Raw genomic sequence first — 22085 nt, forward strand, 5'->3', positions numbered from 1 at the left:
TTAGAGTATGAGTATGGTACTAGACATCTGTGTTTAGGCACTTGAGTTGCTCCATGTTTAATCTTTGATGGGGCCTAGAATCTGATGAGTCAGAAGAGGGTACAAAAAAAAACAACTCCAAAACAAAACAACAAAGCAATCCAATATCTTTAACAAGCTTATCTGCCCTTTAACCAAGTTTTCCCATATCATGTTTGACTTAGGTCTTCAAGCACAAGTGTTTATTTCATTTAAAGTGTTTATACTGTGCCTGATAAAATGACGGGTTTCCTTATTATCTGTTGAAATCCTTCTTTTAACTTTTAGTAAGCTTTCATTATGTAGTGCTTGCTATTCTAAGTTAGATGGATGATTTGGCATGTGTTATCTTTAAAAACAAACAAAAATATTCACCATGAAATGTTGCTAATTGATTGTAAGTTTTCTTCCTTTCCATTTCTATGTGTGTCTTCTCTTTTGTGCGTTATGAGAAAATGTGAGCAAGACTTCTGGGTTTTCAGCTTCCTCAGCTCTTTGTTTATCTCCTCTTAAATGACAGAATTGCTTTAGACTAAATCCTTCATTAGGTTCTTCCTCATCTATCCTCAGGCTTATTTCATTCTAAAAAAATTGCATTCATAACTTCCTCCCTTGTATTTACTCTAGAGCTAGCAGAGTTGTAAAGCTTTCAGAGCAAGTTCCTGTGAGGTTTCCTGAATCTCAGTTCCCCTCCGGTTTAAAGAGAAAAGTTTTACTTAGTAAAAGATTACTAATGAAAGACACCGTAGGAAGATGCTAGGGCACAGTCAGTGTGTGTGAATCCAATTTGGAACAGCAAGGCATATTTAAGGAACTTGAACAGAACTGCTTTGGGGAAGTTCATGTATTTCCTGCCTGTACTCTTGCCATCTTAAGAGATAGCACACTGAATTAATCCCCAAAATCTATTTGAGAAGAAAACAAAGTGTTAGTGGACTTTGTCAGCTCAGCAAATTATGTGATCATCAGGTCTGGCAGGTATATGCCAGTAGGTTTGCTATCTGGTTTCTTTTATGTTGGGTAGCTCATGTTAGTACAGGTGACAGGCTGTGCCAGTGGGTTTCTCTGCTGGGCAGCAGGGATGTGTATTTGAAGATGCCGGTGTGCTGTGCTCACTTCTTGGCAGAGGAAATGTTTATCCTTGTGAGATGGAATTGCAGCTCCTTGGACAGACTTTACTTTGCTGCATTTTTGTGGTTTCTGCTCTGTGACAGGCAGGAGTGTGGGAAAACCGGAAAAAGTTCAGCACCAAAAATGCACAGAAGGGAGAAAAAAAGCAAAAGATTCCTTCAGAATTTCAGAAAACTAATCCAAGTACCGAAGGCTGCAAGGAGCCACTCCGGAAATACTTTCCAAGTTGCCTTTCAGTCTCCAACATAAGGCTCCAAACCCATTCTTGCCATTCATGGGATCTTGCAGTAACATTTTTTCACTTACATGGAAAACAGCAGTGCCCGGCTGTATTTCCAGCATATATTTCCAGCTGATCGTTTAAAAGCTGCTATGTCTCAATCTAATTTAATCCATTCATTGTTGTCAGGAAAAGACCCGATATGCATCGGCAGGGGAGGTGAATGGAGAGAAGCCTCTGTTTCAAAGGAATATAGATTAGAGAAGAAAAAGATGTCTTGCACGCTCCAGCCTGTTTTCTACAGTCCCTGATTATTTTGTACGAAGTATTGTCAGACACCATGTGTAGTCTGTCTTCAAAAAAAGTCCAGTGGTAGAAACTCCACTGTGTGCTATAACAGTCTATTTAAGAATCTAGACAAGCTTATCAGCTAGTTTCTCCTGATGTGCTATCTGAATTTTTCCTTTGTTTCATGCTTTTGTACCATGTTCCTCCTTCCTGAACCACCCTGAACACTTTCTCTTATGAATACTTTCCATCTTTTGAATATCCTTCTGCTTCCTGGAGTCACCTAATGTTGCTTAGACTTGCTGAGGTTTTATTCACCTCAGATAGTAGTTCCACCTGTCAAGTCCTTAGTTGTCTTGAATTGACTGTATTTTCTTCAGTTTATCAGAGTGCTTGCATTGTGGTGCTCAGAATTGTACTTTTCCAGTGTGAGACTACCATATCCTTAGGTTATGACATGGTAAATATCCCTCTCCGTAACATCTTTTTGACTTTTTCATTTGTCTCTTTGGTCACTTTTGATTTGCTGCCCTCTCTCACCCCCTGATACTTCTTGGCTGTTTTCTTGATCTCTTTCCTGAAATAGGATCTGAGTGCTATGTATTATTTCCACAAGACTCACTGAAACTAATCCTATTCTGTTGTTAAAGCTCTTTCTTCTCTTCTTTTCCCCCCATACATTTCAGTAAGTTAGACCTTATTTGTGTCTGCTCTCACACTGCCTGGCTTTTGTTTAACATCTTAATAAGGATCATCTTTTTAAAGTTGTTTGTAGAATTTCTCCAGAGTCTGGACTGTGAAGAAAAACTAAAATCAACTTTGTCTCTTTGACCTATCTCCTCCTTGCATGTGTTATCAGTTCTCTCCCAGCCAGCACACATGGCTTCCAGAAGAGGAAGAAATAAGAAGTAGAAAACTCAACTACAAACAGAATGAGATGCTAAAGATGAACATTACTGACTAATTAAATAAACTATCTAGTAACTTGGACACTTCCCTGATTGAAACCTAAAGGAAAAAAGTAATGGAACAGCCAGACAATTCGGTCTTGTCTTTTCAGTTCCTGGCCTCTCTTGTTTTCTTAGTTTCTCAACTTGTAAATGGTGGTAGGTTGACTTTATAATGGATTGTGTCCAAAGCAGACTCCTTGCTTACACTAACAGAGTGGAAAACTGGGGCCCATATTAAGGTGCAGAAAAAGAACTAATTGGGAGAAATGGTTTAATATGCAGCTCTATGCTGAAATGCAGTCCCATAAAATGGTCTCACAGGGCTCCATAGTTTTGATTAAATGTCCTCATATCACAAGTAGAAAGACAGTTTTTGGACAGCTAGCACAACAAGCTCTTCTTTCTTTCCAAGAGTTAGACTGTGACCTTTCCCCAGTGCTCTAGTTGCCACTACTATTGGCAGGTCTGTGAATCATGAAAAGACTGCTGATAGCTGAGAGCAACATTTTGTGACAGATCACAGATACAGTATTCATAAGCCATGGAATGAAGCAGATGTCCCTGGGAGCAGCATTTGATGTATGGAATCTTCACATTACTAATGACAGCATGCAAAATAGAAAAAATATATTAGCTCAGCTGTCAGAATGTGGAGTGAACTGGTACAGATGGTAGAAGAAAAATCTCTCTGCTTTTAGGATTGACTAAGTCATAGTAAATACAAATTTCTGCACTAGTAACTTTTCAGAAACCTGCTCTCTAACTATGACAGCATCAAGTAGAGCGAGGCTTTGAAGAACCTGTGAACAGAACTATCAGTCAAAGACAAGATCTCATAAAAATTCATCTGTCAATGTTAGACCACTGTATATAACGAGAGGAAATGTTAGGTAGAGAAAAGGAGCATATAGTTCAAGATGTTATCAGGGTAAGAGAGACCAAAGAGGTCACCAAGTTTATCAGTAGTTGGCTAAAACATCACGAACTGTTGGGGATATTTGGTCAGCATAGCATAATTTCTTGTAGTGAACATTGCTGTAAATGTCATTCATAACTCTATTCAGGAAGCCTTTTGAAACAAATACTCCCTTCAAGTCCCAACACCACAGCACAAAAATCTTTCTGCCTTGTTCTCCCTTGTGTAATTGTTTTGTATGGTGCCAGCAGTAGAAGAGCCAAAGTTCTTCTCTATTGTAACTACTACAGAAATAGGGTAGAGCGGATGCATTTCTCCAGGGATCAGGAAATCCATCCCAGGGCAGGGAAGAGTCCTGATTGCAGTTGGACACAGCAGTAGCCAGCTTTTCTAGGACAGGGTGGCCAAACCTAGCAAATGTGCCAAAAGTAGATGATGGTCACAGAGTAAGCCCTGTAAAACATTATGGTTCTGGTTTATATCCTGTCTTGTCCACGTGTGCTCATTCACAGGTATGCATGAAGTGTCTTAAGTGAGCCATGTACATCACATATGTGAACTGAGGGCCCACGCAAAAGAGGACAGGCAGCAGGAGAACAAGCGTGTAACTGTTACTGGAACCTTTTTACCTTTTGCTACTGCTGTACTGTGCCACGCTTGTTTTTTCAGCTCCTGAGTAGCTGGGTTAATGAGGCTGCCTGACCCTTAGACATTTTTGGCAGCAAAAGCAGTGCATCTGAGAGACTTGCCTTGATTTAACACCCTGACACAGCTGGGCTTACTAGACCTGTAGCTCATAGCCCTTGGCTAGCCTCAGATCATACACACAGATACACATGGAGGGACACCCTGTCCAAGAACAACAAAGAGGAACAAGCCTCTCTGGCGCTGGAACTGTAATTCTGTTGCTGTCCTTTTGTTAGACCTGGGCTTTTTGTGATATGAATATGTTAGTGTCAATTCTGTCTGGTTCCACTGGATCTTTAAATGCATTCGGAACATCCCAGGAATAGGTTGTTAAAATAAAGGTGTTCAAAATTTAGTCAAGAAAGTATTTCTCTGTCACTTGTGGAACAAATTTGCAGTCCAAGGCTGAGCAGCTTAGGGCTGGTCTAGTGCCTAAATGAAGGAACTTTGAGTATCAAGGAGGGGTTAGCTGTATAAGAGACAGAAAAGGGCAGTGACAGATACTTAAATGGAGAGGACAGTGGGGACAGTGTTTTTGTTAGTACTGAAGAAGGAGAAATGGAGAATATAGCAATTGGAGAACTGGAAGCAAAAACAACATGGACAAGCAGGAAACTGAGAAAGGCAGTTGGATTTCAGCCAACCCAAGGAGGAAGAAAGTGGAAAGGGATTAAGTCAGTTTAAGCAGTGAATATGTTCTGGCGCTGAAGCTTCCATCAGGACACAACAGAGAATGTGAGGGTTGAGATCCCAGGAGCAATGCTGAGAGTGAGCTGTCAGGAGGTGACAGTTGAAACTGTAAGAATCCAGGTACATTGTGGGAAGGCAGAGAAGGTGAGTAAGTCTGTAGAGAGGACAGAAGTCACGCTTTAAGGTAGAAGTGTGACTGTTCTCTGTTTTGCTTTTATGTTGTTGTTATACTTGCTGGCGTTCTTGATGACATTTTCAACCACTAGTCTTGCATTCTACCTACAGAAGGGTGAGCTGAATTTGACTGTCAGTTGTGCTGTGTTAATGAAGTGGAGTAGCTAATTATGAGCAGGGAATATCTATGTAAGAAGAATAAAGATCCATCTGGATTCTTATCTTCCAGAAGGACCACGCAGTATCAGCACAAAAGACACCATAAATACAGATCCAAAATTCTCTCCAAGAGACAATAAACACAGAAACAGGCCCTTCATTTGACTATAGCATTTGCAATTAAGGCTGACTGAAGTAAGGGATTGTGTTACACAAGTGTATCTGCATCCTCCCCCTTCCTGTGTGGACTCCAATTTATTTCACTGAAATCCTGCTGAGATAAATTACAGGAGTCCCTCACTGGCCTTTTAGCTGTCAGGAACACCTGGATTACTTGCTGACCTTGAAATCTGAAAACAAAAGGTTTCAGATAAAACTATAGAAACTGCACATGTGTTTCTGGGTCTGTTAGTTGTCAGGGGATCACATGGGGATTGGAGATTACAGTGCTTTTTTGGGGAAGAGCTGATAGGAACTGTAACACTGCAGAGCTGAAGGAGTGAAGGTGAAGGACTGGTAGAGATGAGTGTATGTGCAGAAGTCTGCAGTGATCAGAATTGAGTTGGGCAGGAAGAAAGAAAGGCAAGGAGGAATAAAGGAGGAGAGGACAAACCAAGAATAGATGGATAATTGCATATATTATAAGAACGGAATAGATCCTTGCAGCTGTATAGCTTGCCCTTCCATTTTGAGTAGACCCAATTTTTATGTAGGAAGACATGGTCTCAGTTTGGTAATGAATCTGTAAGTTAAAGTAAGTGCAGTTGTAGTCCACAAAATATACTCTTGCTGTAAGTCAAATGCTGAGATCAATGCAGGATTTGCATTGAGGAATGCTTGAGGAATGGCATGGGACTACTGGAAAATGTATGCATCCCAGGGGTCCCAGTTTCCAAGATAAGTGAGAAACTTTGCCCAGATGAGTTCTCTCTGCTGAGGCAAGATGCAAAGACTCAACTTTGAATTTGGCATGTTTTTGACAGCATATGCATTTCTGTTTAAAGGTTGCTTAATCACTTTAGTTCAAATCACTGGAATAAGATGACAACAGCATTACTTGTTGTAATTACAAGTAGTACCTTGGTGGTGCAATACCTTTTACTATGTTCTTTATTTTCCAGAACCAGCTTCCAAGGCACGTGAAACAATTAAGTATTTTTATCAAATGGAAGTCTTGCTGGTGTCTTGAGTTTTCGTCTGTCTTTCATCCTTTTTTGATTCAGTTGCTGTCACTGCCTTTTTCATACTGTGTTCAGGCACAGCTTCATAGTTACAATCCCAGTGAGATTATGTAAATGGGGAGAATTCTCAGTTTTTTGTTTGAGAGGTTCATTCTTCCTTGGTATATCACTTCTTATCGCTGTCTAATTTGATGCTTCTACCTCTTAGGGTGACCTCCACTGAAAAGAAACTGAACGGATTCCAGAAGAGCCTTCACAGTTCTGCATCCTGTGAGCTAGGGACAAATTCCACAGGTGAGTGCCAGAGCCAAAGACCATGCAAGTGGGGGTGGGCATGCTGGGATGCTTTAATCTTTTTCAAGAACTGGCAGGGAAAAAAAGACCTCCTCAGCAAGAAGAAACACAGCTGCCTCCTCTGCATGTAATGGTTCCTAGGTAACAGTCTGGGTTCAGCTGTGCAGGGAATTTATTCTTCCTGGGTCTAAAAAAGGCTAAACAGAAGGGAGCAAAGGCTGAGTTTCATAGAGTTGGAAGAGGAAGAATCCTTAAAATGTGGCTGGGGGAAAAAAAAGCACCTTGGCTAAAATGGCTCCTCTTTGCTCTAGGCTTTGGCTCAAGCTGCTCTGTTGTTTAAGCTTGGCCTGTAATACAGGGTTGGAACATTCTTTACATTTTTCTTCAGTCTTGCAGAAAAGCCCCTGAGTTCAGAAAGACATAGCTGAGACTTGTGAGTCAGCTGCATAGTGAAGTCAATCAGTAGAGGTGAAAGTTCCCAAAGGAAAATCAGAGACTTACAGAATCAAATCTTCTTTGTTCCCTAGTGGCTCATTAGTTCAAACAGGTTTATATGCTGTTAAGTTCTCAGCAAATGAGGACCTAATCCATTTTTCATTGATGTAGACCTGTTGGTAATTTGTGATAGTGCTATAATGGAATATATGGACACGTGATGTTCTAGAATGCTTTAAAAATTGTATTTCTGACCTTTTGTTTTGCTGTGAAACCCTGAAAACATGACTTGAGTATCACTAATGCAGTGATCTGTGTATTTTCATAGGCTGAAAGAAAAGTTTTTGTAGGGGTGAACTATCCAGTTCATCTCTTGGATATTTATCTCTGAAATTTAAAGATTACATTTTCATTAATAATGTTGGTGATTTTATTGCTGATCCTTTATCTAATGCACTTAATGTACAGTTCCAAACTGCCTCCCACACTTTACCACCTGCCAAAAAGTCCTACCAGAAATTTTATAGGGTGAACAGTCATAGTCAATAAAAAAGACCCAATGGCACACTGGAACATGTATTCTGGCGTATGATGGGATTATCAAAAGAAATGAAATTATGTCAACCCTTCAGTATATGTATAGCTGAAGCTGTAGTTCTGGTCTACTATATAGCTCAAGTTTTTAGTTCAGTATATTAAGTAAGGTTACAGACAAATTTGCAAGTAAATGTAAAAATGGAGTTCTCAATATATCGAAGAAACTTGTTTGTTTAGTTGACTTACAGGAAGGTGTTTGTGTGCTGAATTCTGCCTTCTTTTTCACACTTTGAAGGGCACTGTCACAGTTGTCCCCCTGTAGTTTTAACTTTTGCAGGAGAATCTTTACATCTCCTCTGGGTACTGTTGTTGTTATGTGTGTCTATGATAACTGTAAGTAGCATTTTGATGTCCTTCTCCATTTCTGTGAATATTTATTCAGTGCATGCATGAGGATTGTTGATTGTATTAATGCACAAGACAACAGCCAGAGCTGGAGAAACAATATAGTCTAGATAACAGCTACAAAGTTCAGGGTAGTCACCTTCTCTGTGAATACTTGTAATCCAGTGAGAACTGAGAACTTCAGTTCATGTTTCCTCCTGTAGGACTAGACTTGCTGCACTGTACTAAGCTTATCTTCTCTGAAGCTCAAACAAAGGGTTTAGCCTGCCACGTAGCTAAGAGTGTCAGGGCTTATATGAAGCCCTAGTTTGGCTAAGGGTAGGCTAGCAGAACCGTGATGAGTAGGTCACTCAAAGCTTCTGTCTTGCTAGAAGAGGTATATAGCTCCACAAACAGTGCTAAGTATTTCGATGTTAAACTAACTAGAGCAGAATGTTTGTTCTTGGAAACTGGGGAATGATATTTTCTTCAGCTTTGCACCATGCCACTGGTATGCGTCAGAGGCTTCTGTGCCCAGTTTGTGTGTCTCAGAAACTACTCTGGTCCTTGCTGCAGGAACAGCTGTTTTTCTTCTTCACTCTCTCCATTGATTGCTTACTCTAGGGCCCCAATTTCCCCTCAGCAGCAGCTTATTTGGGGTTACTGTTTCACATGTATTTAGTATCCTAGATACCAACTAGAGAGGTTGGACATACAAATCATAAAGAATTAACTGCAAGCATTTAAAGATAGAAGGCTCTGAAAAGTTGCAGAGATAAAAGAGGAACCGGGCAGAACCTCTGTCTAAACTCACACACAAATACTCAAAAATGTCTGAGAAGCTTGAATAGGCCTTCTTCTCTAACAGCCTATCTGAGAATAGTTATGGGCCTCTGTCGAGAAACAGCATAAAGGTGTCACAAGTCATCTAACCAAAAGTCAGGATGATGCTCAACGGAAGAGAGTCAGGCAGTATGGAAACTTTTAACCAGATTATCCAAAAAACAGTTCATTGGTGGTTAGCGCTGCAACTGTAGAACAGCAGTTGTAGACACTTGTGCAGTGGACTCAAGCTCTTGAGGACAGATCCTTTGACATAAAGGGAGAGTAAAAGTCAGCGTTTCTGCAAAGCAGCTCAGGATTCTGAAACAAGCCACCACTAGAAGATAGCGTGGCAGCCTCTGATCCCTCGGGCCTCATCTACATTTCAGGGGCAGGTAGAAGTTGTGTGAGCTATGTGCCACTGGTGTAATGACAGAGAAGGCAGAGATCCTCATGACTGTCTACAGACAGGAAGCTAAATCTGCAAGATATCATTTGGGTGTTAATTATAGTGTCTGAACAGACACTATATATTTCTTATCAAAATTCCTGAAAGTTCAACAGTTGGACATCCAGCTGCTGGTGGATTGTCAGTCTTTCTGAAAATACAGCCATAATCGCATTGCTTTTTTTATTCTGTATTAATCTGAGGGTCCCTCAAGGTTACACTGAATGTTTCCTGCTTCATAAAATTTAGCAGTTCAGTTAGTATTATTGAAGTAGGGTGATTGTGAACTAAGAAATCAGTTCTCTTCTTCAAGTCTTCTTCAGAATATAGCTTGCTGAGTAACAGCTAAGTACTGTGGTGGGTTGTTCAGTTCCAGGTTGCCTTTAGGAGACTGTGTTTGATATGGTGAGTTCAGATGATGGTCAGACTTGTCATTTTTTTGTTTATATATTAAAAATGTAAGGAGTCTTTTTTTGTGTGTTTTGCTGCTTTATTTTCTGTTTCTCTCTAGTGCCATTAGATGATTAGTGTGTGAATTCATTTTCTCAAGAAAGTGAAGGTCTAGGTGAAACAGATAATTTTTCCACAAGAACTGAGCTTTTGAACAACTGGAAAGTAACATCAAGGAAGTTCTGTGGCTATATGTAGGACCTCATAGTTAGAAATTAATTATATTTATTATTTTTCCTTTTTGAAAGTGCTAACACAAAGCAGGTTTTAGGGACCATAGAGCGTGAAGAGCACTTTATGAGAACATAACAGCAGCTTCTCTGTTCCTGAGCTGTACTCTTGTCTGCAAGAGCCTGGAGACAAGAACAATCTGAAAGTATGGATAACCCTTCAGTGTAGTTGTGGAGTAGATGCACAAGTTGATTTTATCTGTTTTGAGGGTTTGATCCCTGTATGGGCCATTCACTTGATGATCCCTGTGGGTCCCTTCCAACCCAGAATGCGATTCTCATTCTCATTTGCAAAGTTAACAGCAAATGTTGAGTTGCTGTATGAGTGTTCTCATATCTAGGTTCTGTCTTTAGGCTTTTCCCCTTCATTTCCTGACAGCTTCTTGAGAGTCTGTGAATTTTTTTTCAAACTTCAGAACACAGAATGCTTCTAGGGTTCTGTTTTGATATGGTAAAACCATAATGTACTAATAGCCTATATAATAGCAAACAAATATGAGTCATGATTAAAACTAGGCAAGACTGATGCCTGGCTCCAAACTTGATAGGACTTTCACCTTTTCATACTCAGACTGATTAACAGTGATGCAGTTTTATTGCGCTAATGCTTACATTACTAGTGACCATATAACTTTTCCACTGTGTGTGCTGGGAGGAGAGAAAAAACATTAGAATTACCGATTAGGGGAGGTAAAAATCGGTAATATGCATTTTGAGTTTGACAGCAGTGAAGACCCTTAATTTATGCAAAGTCTTGGATCTCTACCTAGTCTGTTTTAAAACATGAGTCCAAAACTAATTTATTTGTGTTTTAGTTCCCTTGAGAATACATCATACAAGTGAATGTCAAAACTCAGTCTGAAACTAGGAGAAAACTTCTTGAGCTAATTGGTATAGACTTGATTTTATTCCCTGTGATTCCTAGGTCTGTGTCTCAGCTTAGTTGCAGGGTGATGCACAGTTGTCTGTTTATTTTGGACATTCACCTGGCCTCCAAATCTGCATGAATGCCGAGTCCTGAAAGTATGCAACTCTTTGAAATAAAGTGTAAATCCATAAGGGCTTAAAACTGGATCCTGAACTGCCAAGAGACTAGTTGAAGAATATGGGGATTAATAAGCTGGTTTGGATCTGCTCCATGCAGAAAGCAGGTTGCTGTTCTTTGTTTTCTCTAGTGATTTTCTTCTTTAGGCTAAGGTGGAGAGCAGTGTCTGAATGCCATCCAAATATGATGAATGTACAAGCAGTGTTGTCCAGTACAGAGCAATGAATGGAGCCTGCTTGCAAACTAGTGACAGTAAGGAGAACTTTTGTACTTCCTCTTCTCACCATTTAGCATGCTCCAGATTTTTTTCATTTTACAGAAAATCTACAGGTAGACTGTGTATTTCTGAAAGTTTTTATATCCAAGATTACTGTGTGGTCCTTCAAAAGAAGGTCATGTTACTATATGTCTAGTTGTTGGAGATCTGAAATTGGAGTTAACATTGGTTGTGCTAAGCCTTGACTGGCTGTTGTCTACCCACTGCTTGAATTAATATTATGCCTTAAATGCAGCCTCTTTTATGTGAGCCTAAGGAAAAAAAGAGATTAGTTTAGCAGGTATGCAAAAGTACAAGCTTTAAAATTGTTCTGCACCAAAAAAAATAAAAAGGCAAGTAAATACAGCGGGCATTTGAACAAGACACATACAATCGCTTCATCTTGTTTGTCAGATCTAAACAGAAAAAAAAAATGCCTGGAATTTGGAGATTCTTTTATCACCCCATATCTCTCAACTATCTTGAATGACAAAGGGTAGGAATGGGATGGAATATATGCTGTTACCACTGTGCATGGCCTGTTTCAGACTCCCAGCCATTTGTTGCACTAGGGTGGAATTCTCAGCTGCCCGGCCTTGTCCAGGCCTCCTCAGCTTATGCCAGGTTTCCTGCAGCCTCAGAAGGCAGTAGATTGTTGAACACCAATGTATTTATTTTTACATTGTTACCACATTCCCAAGAAGAACTTTGGCTATGATTTCAGCTGGAGCAGCTGGGAAAAGAAATCACTCAGGTTTCTGCACAGCACATTGCTGGTACGCCTCCTCCCTCTCACTAATCCTGTTAATTCCAGTCTTCATTTGCCACCTTCCTGGTTCTCTCTGTTGTTGCTGTGACTGACTGCACAAGTGGTCTTCGCGTTAAAAGGTAACCTTCAAATGGGCACCTCAAGTAGCCTCTACCTCAGACTACTTGGGCATCTCCGGCACAAGATATCTTATGACACAGGAGAGCAACTTTTGATATCACTTCATTACTTTCCCTAGTCCAGGAATGGAGTAATGATGAGCTCTTTCACATAAATCCTTCCAGACGCACCTGTCTGGCTGAGAAACTCTGGGTGGGTCACTGAAGAGGGAACTCTGGTGTCATATCCAGCACTTTGCATCATATTTTTCCGGTGCAGCCTCTCACCCTGCAGCCTTTTGTTAACAGTTAACATTCTGTCAGCATCTCTCTGTAGAGCTGTCTCCATGCAGAGAAAGGATTACTGAGAAACAGAATTGGTCCATTCTATCATATTTTGGAAAGCAGTAGAGCTTGAGTTGAATCCTACTGTTGTGCCTCCCTTTTTGGGAGGGCAAAGAATCAGTCACAGTGAAAGGATATTTAGTTTCACATTTGTTCTTATAATTATCTTCCTAAATCCATTGTTCTTTCATGCATCTCCAAAACACCCTGGATCGTCTCTCTCTTACCCATACTGACTTCCTCAGTTTTATAAAGGGGGCAAAGAGGAAGGGGAAAAAATAGTTCCTCTCTCTGCTTTAGTTGTTGCATCAGTCCCAGGTCAGATAATGACACACAAGCCTGTAGTACCAGATGGACCAGAAGGGAAAGGATGAGGGTTAAGAAAGACCTTCTCCTAACCCCATTTCATAATATTCTTTGAAGGGGCAGGGAACATTACCTTATGACTAGCAGTGAGCAAATATTGATGTTTCTAATCAGTACCTTTAAAATAGATACAAGTCATCAACAGGACATGACTATGTTTGTGTTTATCTGGTTATGAAAAACTGTATATGTCTCATTAGATCTCAGCAGAGTGTAAAGTGCTGCCAGAAGCAGCATTTCAGGCCCTTCTCAGATGATGTTAAGAAGATAATGTCCAGCTCAGCCACGGCCTCTCAGGTAGATCTGAGGGTTGATGTTCTCTTCTAAGGATCAGAAATTACATTTATTCCTTAACCTGTGAGAGCAGCCTGCCTCTCATACCTTTACTCACCCTTTCGCCTTTCTTTTATGAGAGGAAAGAGCTTTTTCCTGTTGCTACTGATCTCATGCCACTGAAAGGACTTTCTAAGTGTCAGGACTTCCGCGAAAGCAGGGGAAGAAGGAAAGAACAGTCTCTGGAAATTGGCTTCCTTGTTTAAGAACTAGAACCTAGCTTGAATTTTAGGATCCTTCACTTCTGAAAGACTCAAAGAAAACTCTGAAGCAGGATAAGTAATGACTTCAGGCAGTTGGCATTTTTGCCTGACTGGTGGCTGATCATTGCTTGTTCTCAGTAGCGAGGTGGTGACGAACTGCCTGTATTTTCTTACTGTGTTGGAAATGTCATTCAAGACCAGGTGTGCAAAGACTGGGGAGAGGTTATATAATATCTTGGCTACTTCTGTCTCACATCTGGCCCTTTGGCATTAAGCTACCTATAGAGAGGATGATTTTGCCCATCCAAATTGGATTTTGTTTTAATCTGGCATTATTTTATTGAGAACTAAAAATAGAAGCTGAAATGTGTGTGAATAGGGTAAAAGGAGTGTCTGAAGTTATGAAATAAAATGTGGGGAAGAGCCAGAGAAGAAAGAACCACAATCTGGGGAGTAAGAAGGTGAATGAGAGATACCAGAATGAAGGCCATCAAGTACAGAAGGGCATTAGCAGTCAGGGGGTGTGTGGGGGTGTGTGTGTGTTAAAGGCACAGTCTCTTTAAAATGGGAAGCGGGAAGGCTCATGCTGACTTCCACTGCTATTTCTCTCTTGTCAATGAGTCTGCTCACTTCTCTTTTTGTACAGGTAGATTTCCCTGGAATACAGTTGTTTATACTGTTTGTGACAGTTGCATGTACTGTCTGTGTCACACACATATATCACGCTCCCCCTATGCACACCCACACCTCCCCCCTCCCCGCCTCCCACGCCCCCAAGAAAATTTTCATGACTCGGACCTGCTGCTTTCTCTGGCCTGCCTGGTCCAGCAAGGCAGGTTGAAATTGTGCCCAAAATATGGGGGAGGGAGGGCTGGCTTTCTGTTGTCAGCTGTCCTGGCTTGCTAGTGTCAGTCAGTCATGGATATAAATAAACCCCATTTATTTATTGCCTTTCTTAGTTGCACTGTATATTATCAAGAGAATGCTGAGCATCACTTGGATTAGAAATCCCCTCTGCTCTGGGATAAAAAAAAAATCTGAACTTCTAAGATAATCCTAGCTTTTCAGGGAGAAAGAAAGTTCCTGCTTTTAACATTGGATTAATGAGACTTCAACACGCTTCTCAGTTCTTCTGCTAACTTTCTGGATATGATGAAACAGCCCAAACTAGTTATAAAAAATATTAGCATGGGTCCCTGACCCAATACTGTCATCTCGCCTAGTGCTCTGCTCTGTCTCATTCCTGCAGCTCGGAAGCACAGTAGATTAGATGCTGGTGTGTGACCAAGGCTGTGTACATCTGTGCTGGGGAAGTCTATATGGCACTGAATTTTAGTGTGCAGTTATCTCTTAAGTGACTTTACACAACTTCCTTGTAACTCAGAATCATATCCATAAAATTGAGGTAATCCTTTTCTTCCCACTGTGTGACTGAGTTTTTGAGGTGCAGTCATGTATGACATAATGGTGTGTAAACACGTGGACAGACATATGGGCAGATACTTTAACACCTCCTGGCAGGCAGAGAACAAAGGAAATTCATTCTGTTGTATGTGGTGATTCACTGCAATGACGCTTATCACTGGAGAGAATCAACCCTTAATGCTGGCTTCTGTCAGGAATGAGCTTTCTTTCCGTTCCACTTACTCAACAAGAAGAGGAGGTGAAATACTCACCAGTAGCTTTGAAATTATAAAACTTCATAGAATTATATACATTAATATTTATGAAATTATTGTATCAGCTGTGAGCTGCACTCATGTTAGGAACCTGTATATTTGCTTATAGACCTAGGAATGCTCCTCTCTGTGCTCAGTCCTCAAGGGTAGCCATACAAAAGCTCGAGCAAAGTGATTTTAATTCAGTTTGTGAGAAAAGACAAACTGTACTGTGCATTTCTGTAGGAATAGGAAAGCTCAAAAGTCTCTTCAAAAGAGGGAAATGAGGTTGAAGTTGGCTGCCTCTCATGTGCCTTTGTTTCCTTTATTTCAGCATATTGCCAAGGGATAAGTTTCTGGACTGGTATCCTATCTTAATACACATGGTTGACAGTTTGATTTCTAATTCAGTTTCCAATCTTCCTGTGCAATGACATAGCTGGCAATCCTGCTTTCTAAACATCTTTCCAGGTCCTCTGTGCTCTGTGATGTTTGGCTCTGTGCTGGACTCTCAAGGAGAGTGTATTTTTTAAAATACAGCAATATTTTTAATAAACAGCTCTCAACAAATGTCACTCATGTTTAGGAGCAAGCCAATGTGCCAATACACAGGACAAGCTTTACCTACTAGATTAGCTGCAAAATGCAAACTGTCCAAAATAAACTTTGTATGTTTCTAAGTGTTTTGGATTTTTCTTTTTAAAGGACTGCCTAAGGATGTTTAAGTAAAAGAAGTGAAGATGATATTGACTTTTCCCCATAACATGCCTAAATAGGAGAATGTTACAGTATGTAGAAGTCAAAAATATATCTTTATAATAACAGGAAGAAAGTTTTTTTTTTCTTATCCTCATTTGGTTTCTTTTAAAGATCAGCCTTCTCATACCCCCATCTCTCCTGCACCAAGGTCCTCAGCGTGTGCTGGAGTTGGGAAGTAGACTCCCATACAAGGAAATGAGTAAAAGACCCAAAGAAAAAAGACAAAGCATACTGATGTGGGAGAAGGATTTAGAGGAGGACGCGTGGGAATAGATGAGTCATGTGAGTCAGAAGCAAAGAGTGAAGAAGGTATTCTGGTGCTCAAGAGTACTTTTTCACACAGTAGCTTATGAAGTTAAGTTTTGTTATACTGATTTGTGATCTCATCTATTAGGACAGAGAGGGGTTGTGTGATAGGGAGACCCAGATTTCTGGTCATGGCTGAGATGTGCAGAGCAGTACAGCAGTTTTTCCACACGTGTCAGTCCTCCATGATTACTTAAAATCTTTGAGTAAAAAAACTTTGTTTTTTTCCAGCCTCTGCTCGCAGAGAAGGATTATCACACAACACCAGGTGAGGACTCCAGAGTGTTGCTTCAAGTATGGAGCAAAGGAAAAAGCAGCACTGACTTCATACCGCCATACTCCCCTAACAGCCAGAAAAGAGAGAAAAGGAGGCCTTGGTGAGAGGAAAACCCACTGAAGAGATTACCTGAACATCTCTGGAAGCAGATTATGGTGATACACCTGCACACTGAGGTGAATGATTGCCTCTGAGAGCTTCTGCTGCTGAGTCTTTGGGTCCCTTCCATCCACCTCTTTGTGATCACTAACTGTGAGATCTTCCTGTAAGACAAGAGATCTCTCCTCCAGCTGTTCTTCCTAAGGTCCAGGTTTGAACATAAAATCTCATTTGCTCAGCCATTTCAGTCTGTCCTAGTCTGGTAACAGCCAAGATTCTGTGCTTTCATCACATGGCAACCATCAGCAGAGAAAAATATTAGAACATATGACTGGAGACATCTGTGTTTGTTGCTATCTTGAATTTTGGCACAGAACCATAGAAATGATCGGTTTGAATAAAGTAATTTCATTTGTTTGTTTTGGTTGTAATTTCAGTTACTAATTCACACCCCGAAAATATTTGTTGTCATTATACTGGACAGGATTTTAAGTCTGTCTTTACATTTCACTGTTGGATGCTTCTGTTCTATGTGGCTTATTTTTGTGGTTTGATTTCTGTTTGTTTAGGCTTTATAAACTTTTTTAATTGGCTGATATTTTCAGACCCAAGCTTGAACCCTAAGGCCAGGTGGCTCTTATCAGTTACAGTAGTGGCTTGGTGAAGCACTCCAGTTAGAATTTGCCTAATGTTATGAAAATTAGTTTGCTTGTGTTAGAAAACAACATCAGCAGCTGGAAAACATATTGGAGAGAAGATCCTTAAAATGAACAGGAAGCAACTTCAGCTCTGGCTCTTTGTTAGTGCCCAGATAAAGGAAAACTCAGTATTTTGCAACTTCTGCCTTGTCCAACACCAAGGAGTATAATTTCAATTCTCAAAGGGTACAGAATCTCCCTTTGCTTGTATCAGAGTCCTCTGAGATTGGATTCAACATCCTGTTTGATCTCCTTTCTTATTCCACAGCTGCCCTGTCATTTATAGCCTGTATAGTCAGTGTTAAGAGATCATTCTAATGTGTTGGCAGGTAGATAATGATCAGCTCAAAGGGCTGACAGAAGAAACCATGTCAGAAGGGGAAAGTGTTTTCTCTTGAAATGATTGTATTCATGTCCACTCTTGAATTCTGCATATTTTCTGTCACTGAAGACCAGATAGATAGAGAGAAGATTAAATAATTATGTTCATACCCCACTACTTTCACCATCACTTGCTTCAGGCATGAATTCATAGGACAGAATGTGCATTTTTCTATTTCTGTTCCACTCACACATATGAAACACATTGAATACTTCACTTGTCCAAAATACAGCTCTCTGATATAGCTGCTCCCTTCACTGGCTTATCTTTTATTTCCATTAGACAGTCACGATCCCGTTCACTTTCTTTGCATTTTTTTCAGCTGAATTCTTCATGAATCTCTACAGCACTTTTCTGCCGCCTGTGCTGCCATCACATATCATCAGTGACCAAGAGATTTGTAAAATCTTGTGAAGTTACTTTCAGATCATGTCCCTTCTGTCTGTAATCATTGAATTCCACCCATGGATCTCAAAGATAGATGCTTCTACTGGTGCATCAAATTGTTGGCTCATGATTAGTGAAATATACATCCTTGTGGAACTCTCATGTCTATTTTTGTTCTCTAGTTTGTTTTTTTAGGTTATCACAGTCACCACTGAAAACTATAGAGATGTTTGAAGGATAGAGATTTAAATGCAGTTAGCCCAGGAAAGGTGATTGTCTTATGAGAATTATTGGCAGAAGCAGCATTGTTACATCTTTGTCAAGAAAATTACCAATTAATCCTGACTTATTATGAACACAGGTTAATTGTTTTGCAGCTTTGCCAATCTCCCGCCCACTCATTTTGAAATAATGATTTGTACTTGGTTATAGTCATGTTCTTTGAACTTCTTTGCATTGCATGTTAGGTGTGGCCCACCCCACACCTGTAACTGTGATGACTTAGTAGCAGTATATCAAACATCCTGTCTCTAAGATTTTTTAAATATTCAGAAAAATGCACAGTGCAGTCTAAGACCATCATTTTGAAGGGACAAATTTTGTCAGCATCAGGAGAGTGAAGCCTTGCATCCTTTGCCCCTGGAAAATTTTTCTTCTTTTTCCAACAAATACAAAAAAAAAACCCCAGGGGTATCAAGACTGGTCGTTTACCTGAAGCCAAACACCTAGACTTTAAACTGCTGTTCATTCTCAGGATGTTAGGGCAGCCACAGCATCAAAGGACATAACAGTATTCCTTTGCTTTGGGCATCTGCCGATCCCAGCTCTGAGCACAAACGCTGTTACATTGAGACCATGTGCAATAGAGAATCAGGAACAAATCTTGTGATTCCAATCTCTTATTTTTTCCATCTCCCCATATTCCTCAGCCTGGAGTCCCTATATGTCTTTGTGCATGGTGGGTGCAGTTACTGAAAGATAACATATGATTTTGTCTCTTCACAACTCTGCTACCTCCATGTCTGCCCCTTTTCAAAAACCTCTCAGAGCGTGCTTCAGTTAAGAGATTCAGTGGGAAGGCATAGAACTGTTTCCCACACAACTTGGGAGAGGAGGCATTTTACAGGAAGTGTTTTCTAGTGCAAGGGTGGAAAGTAGAATAGCAAAGCATTTTAGATTTATAATAGTTGCACAGGGGAGTAGAATTATATATGTGTTCCTCAAGTGCAGATTATTTTTTATCTTCTTTTTTTGATACTTACTTGCCTGTATTCATCAATGAGTTTCATCAAAAGTGCCTTTTTTTACTGTGAGAAAAGGAAATTACCAGTAAAATGCCCCAACAGTCATTCACAATCTGGTTCAGTGGTGACACTGAATAATATAATTGAGGGATTCTCCTCTTCTGCGATGTTTGCATCACTTCTAATGTTCTAATGGCAGAGAATCAGTCTTGAAAGGAGTAATGTGTACATCAGAGTCCTGGAGGCTGAGGCAATGCAGAGTTCATGCAGCATCTTGTGCTGTGTTTAGCTGATGAGCATACTACAGCATAAAAATTAAGGGAGGGGTATTAGATTCTCCTCTCCAGAAGAGCTGACTTGTACTCAATACATGAAGTATTAAGTTCCCTTTTACATGTTTTATCTTGGCCTTTAAAACAGGCTCACGAGTCATGTGAATGCCACCAGTGGGAGAACACGTGACATTAGATAGACCACTTAGTCTGGCATGCCAATAAGACATACTAAAATTATCTAGTCTTGAGAATAGAATGTTTTTGGACAATCATGGTTTGTTGGAAATACTCCTCATTGTGATGCTTGAAAGTTTGATATACATATCTCCAATACTGGCTCCACACTGTGAAAGGAGGTTTTGGTACCAAGACCTTTGTTTACTAGTAGGAATTTCAGTGCTGTGTCTCTTCTTCATACCAAAATACGGAGTCTCAATATGCATGGAGTTGAATGGCTGGCAGTGATAGACCATTCTTTGTCTGTGAAGGAGATCATTGACTTACAGATGACTTAACAGAACATACTTGGATTCTCAGCCCTCATTCTTTCAGGCCCATACCTTGTACTAATACAACAGTTCCAGTAATTTTGAATTATTTGCTGGAAACAAAAGTAGTCTGGCTCCTGACTTATTTTTGTAAAGGTTTACTTGATAAAACTGCCAAGGACTTTTTTCCTCAGTCAGTCCTACATTTGCTGCTCATAATAATCCTGGGCTCACTGTTTAAATCTGGATAGGTTATTTGCTGGTGTTTAAATAGTTGGATTTTTGGTTGCAGTGAATGGCTGATTAATCCTCTTTATACTCTTTCCTTTCTGAATGCATTTATTCCTGTGGATCTGTCGTAAGATTCTTCCAAAAGAAGGTTCTGAGGCTTTACTTAAATATGGGACTTGAATTTCTTTTCTTCTTTCTAGAACCTTATGTTTCTAGAGCCAAGACATCCTTGTTTGCACCAAACATTGGGAGGCCCTTTTATAGCTTTAGAGAACTGAGGTTGCTTATACCAAGACCTTTACATTCATAGTTCTCTTCATGCAGAAAGTGGTTCATTGGAAAAGAGATGGGCAAGGAGGAATGTAAGGGAGCTGAAAAAGGAATAATTGCTTACAATCATGTCCACTAGAAGTAAGAGCATCAAATGAAACTAATAGATATAAGCTTCAAAGAAAAAGAGAAAGGTGGGGGAGAGTGGCAACTCTTTTTCACAGTATGTACTTGACCTGTGGTACTCCTTGTTACAAGACGTGAATACAAAAAGGCGTATGTGGTTTGAAAAGTAGACAAATCCATGAAAAAGTACTCTATTAGGGCATACTAAATATTAAAACTGAAAAAAACCAAGCAGGAAGTTTCTAAGACATTTCAAGTGACTATTCTGGGGAAGTCTCACAATGAGCTTTTCTGATTTTTTAGCCTATCTATCAGGCATAGGCTGTTGATCACTGCTGAGAGCTGGGCTAGATGGTCTTTAGTCTGACTTTGTATGGATGCTTTATTTTGACAGTTGCAGTACAGACTACTAGAACAGCCAAGACAAAGCTACCTTCCATGGCAGTGGCATGTTCCACCAGAATTCACTCTGTGGTGTTGAGTTCCCTAAGAAAAGTCTCCATTGCTGGCATCTGCCAAGTTGTCACATGCAGCTTGTCTACACTTTCACCTGGTTGGGCACTATGTATTGCAGAGCCTGTCAGAATGATGAAGCTTTTAAAAGGGCATAAAGGACAAGAAGGTCGACCTGTAGGCAAATTGTGATTTTGGTGGAAATTAGGTTGCTATATGGAAGTCAACCATAATATGATGTTTGCAAATGGTTAATCACATAAATATGAAAAGAAAATATTTTCCACTAACTGAAGCTCTTAAGTTATCTTATTCATTTACATTTCATTTCTTGCCATCTTTGCCTTCCGAAGAGCTCAAGTGCAGAGCCACCTTCAAGGTGAATGTGCACAACCACAACACACAACCTGGTAACTGGTTTCTTCCCACTTTAGAACATGCTGTCTTTTCCACAGAATGAAGTATCCCTGATGATTTAGAGATAAGCAGTTAGGAAACACAGACTGATCTCAAAATTGTTGGATTCTGAGTCTCCCTGTGTAGTTGTAATGCAGGAGGGCAAACTCCAATCAACTAATGGTGAGAAAACACCAAGTCTGCCCTGAAGAGTCTGCTCTATTACCTTAACAAAAAATGATTTTAATGGCCCTCATTGAAAAAGAGTTTTCACTGATGTTTCCAATTAGAAGGAAAGAATCACTGATCAGTATGGAGACCCTGGAGGGAAGCCTTTGCCAGTGGTATTCAGTGAATCACAGTGGTTCCCTAGGGAGAAGAGTATACTTACCAGAGCCTCTTCTCTACAGGCTCATGCCTTCAGCATACACAATGAGCTTGAGAAATCTTATATTCTTTGAAAAGAAGTGGCTTGTTTATCTAAGCTATCAGACAAACAAATCGGCCTTAAAAAAAACAGATTTGATGAAATCATTAAGAATTTAGGAGCTGTTAAAAATGCATCTTTTATTAACAAGATTTTTTATAATTTTTTTGAGGCAGCTGA

The 22085-nt window shown here is 40.1% G+C and overlaps 1 protein-coding gene across 6 annotated transcripts in view; it reads left to right on the plus strand.

Annotated features, from left to right (window-relative positions):
• The window catches only part of TTLL5 (tubulin tyrosine ligase like 5), a 133822-nt gene extending 116868 nt beyond the window's left edge, over positions 1-16954 (plus strand). Inside the window, exons 33-35 of one of the 6 annotated variants that reach the window (XM_027880804.1) lie at positions 6623-6708; positions 16384-16420; positions 16503-16954. In XM_027880804.1, the coding sequence (XP_027736605.1) occupies positions 6623-6708; positions 16384-16420; positions 16503-16533 (154 nt within the window). In that variant the 3' untranslated portion in view covers positions 16534-16954. Of the gene's footprint in view, positions 1-6622; positions 6709-11205; positions 11226-15994; positions 16157-16383 lie in introns of those variants that run through there. The other 5 variants (XM_027880806.1, XM_027880808.1, XM_027880807.1 and 2 more) reach the window with 5 other exon arrangements.
• The last annotated feature ends 5131 nt before the right edge of the window (positions 16955-22085 follow it).

Source organism: Empidonax traillii, unplaced genomic scaffold (assembly GCF_003031625.1).
Source record: "Empidonax traillii isolate 1590-97213 ecotype Southwest subspecies unplaced genomic scaffold, ASM303162v1 scaffold74:size2480735, whole genome shotgun sequence".
Classification (NCBI taxonomy): domain Eukaryota; kingdom Metazoa; phylum Chordata; class Aves; order Passeriformes; family Tyrannidae; genus Empidonax; species Empidonax traillii.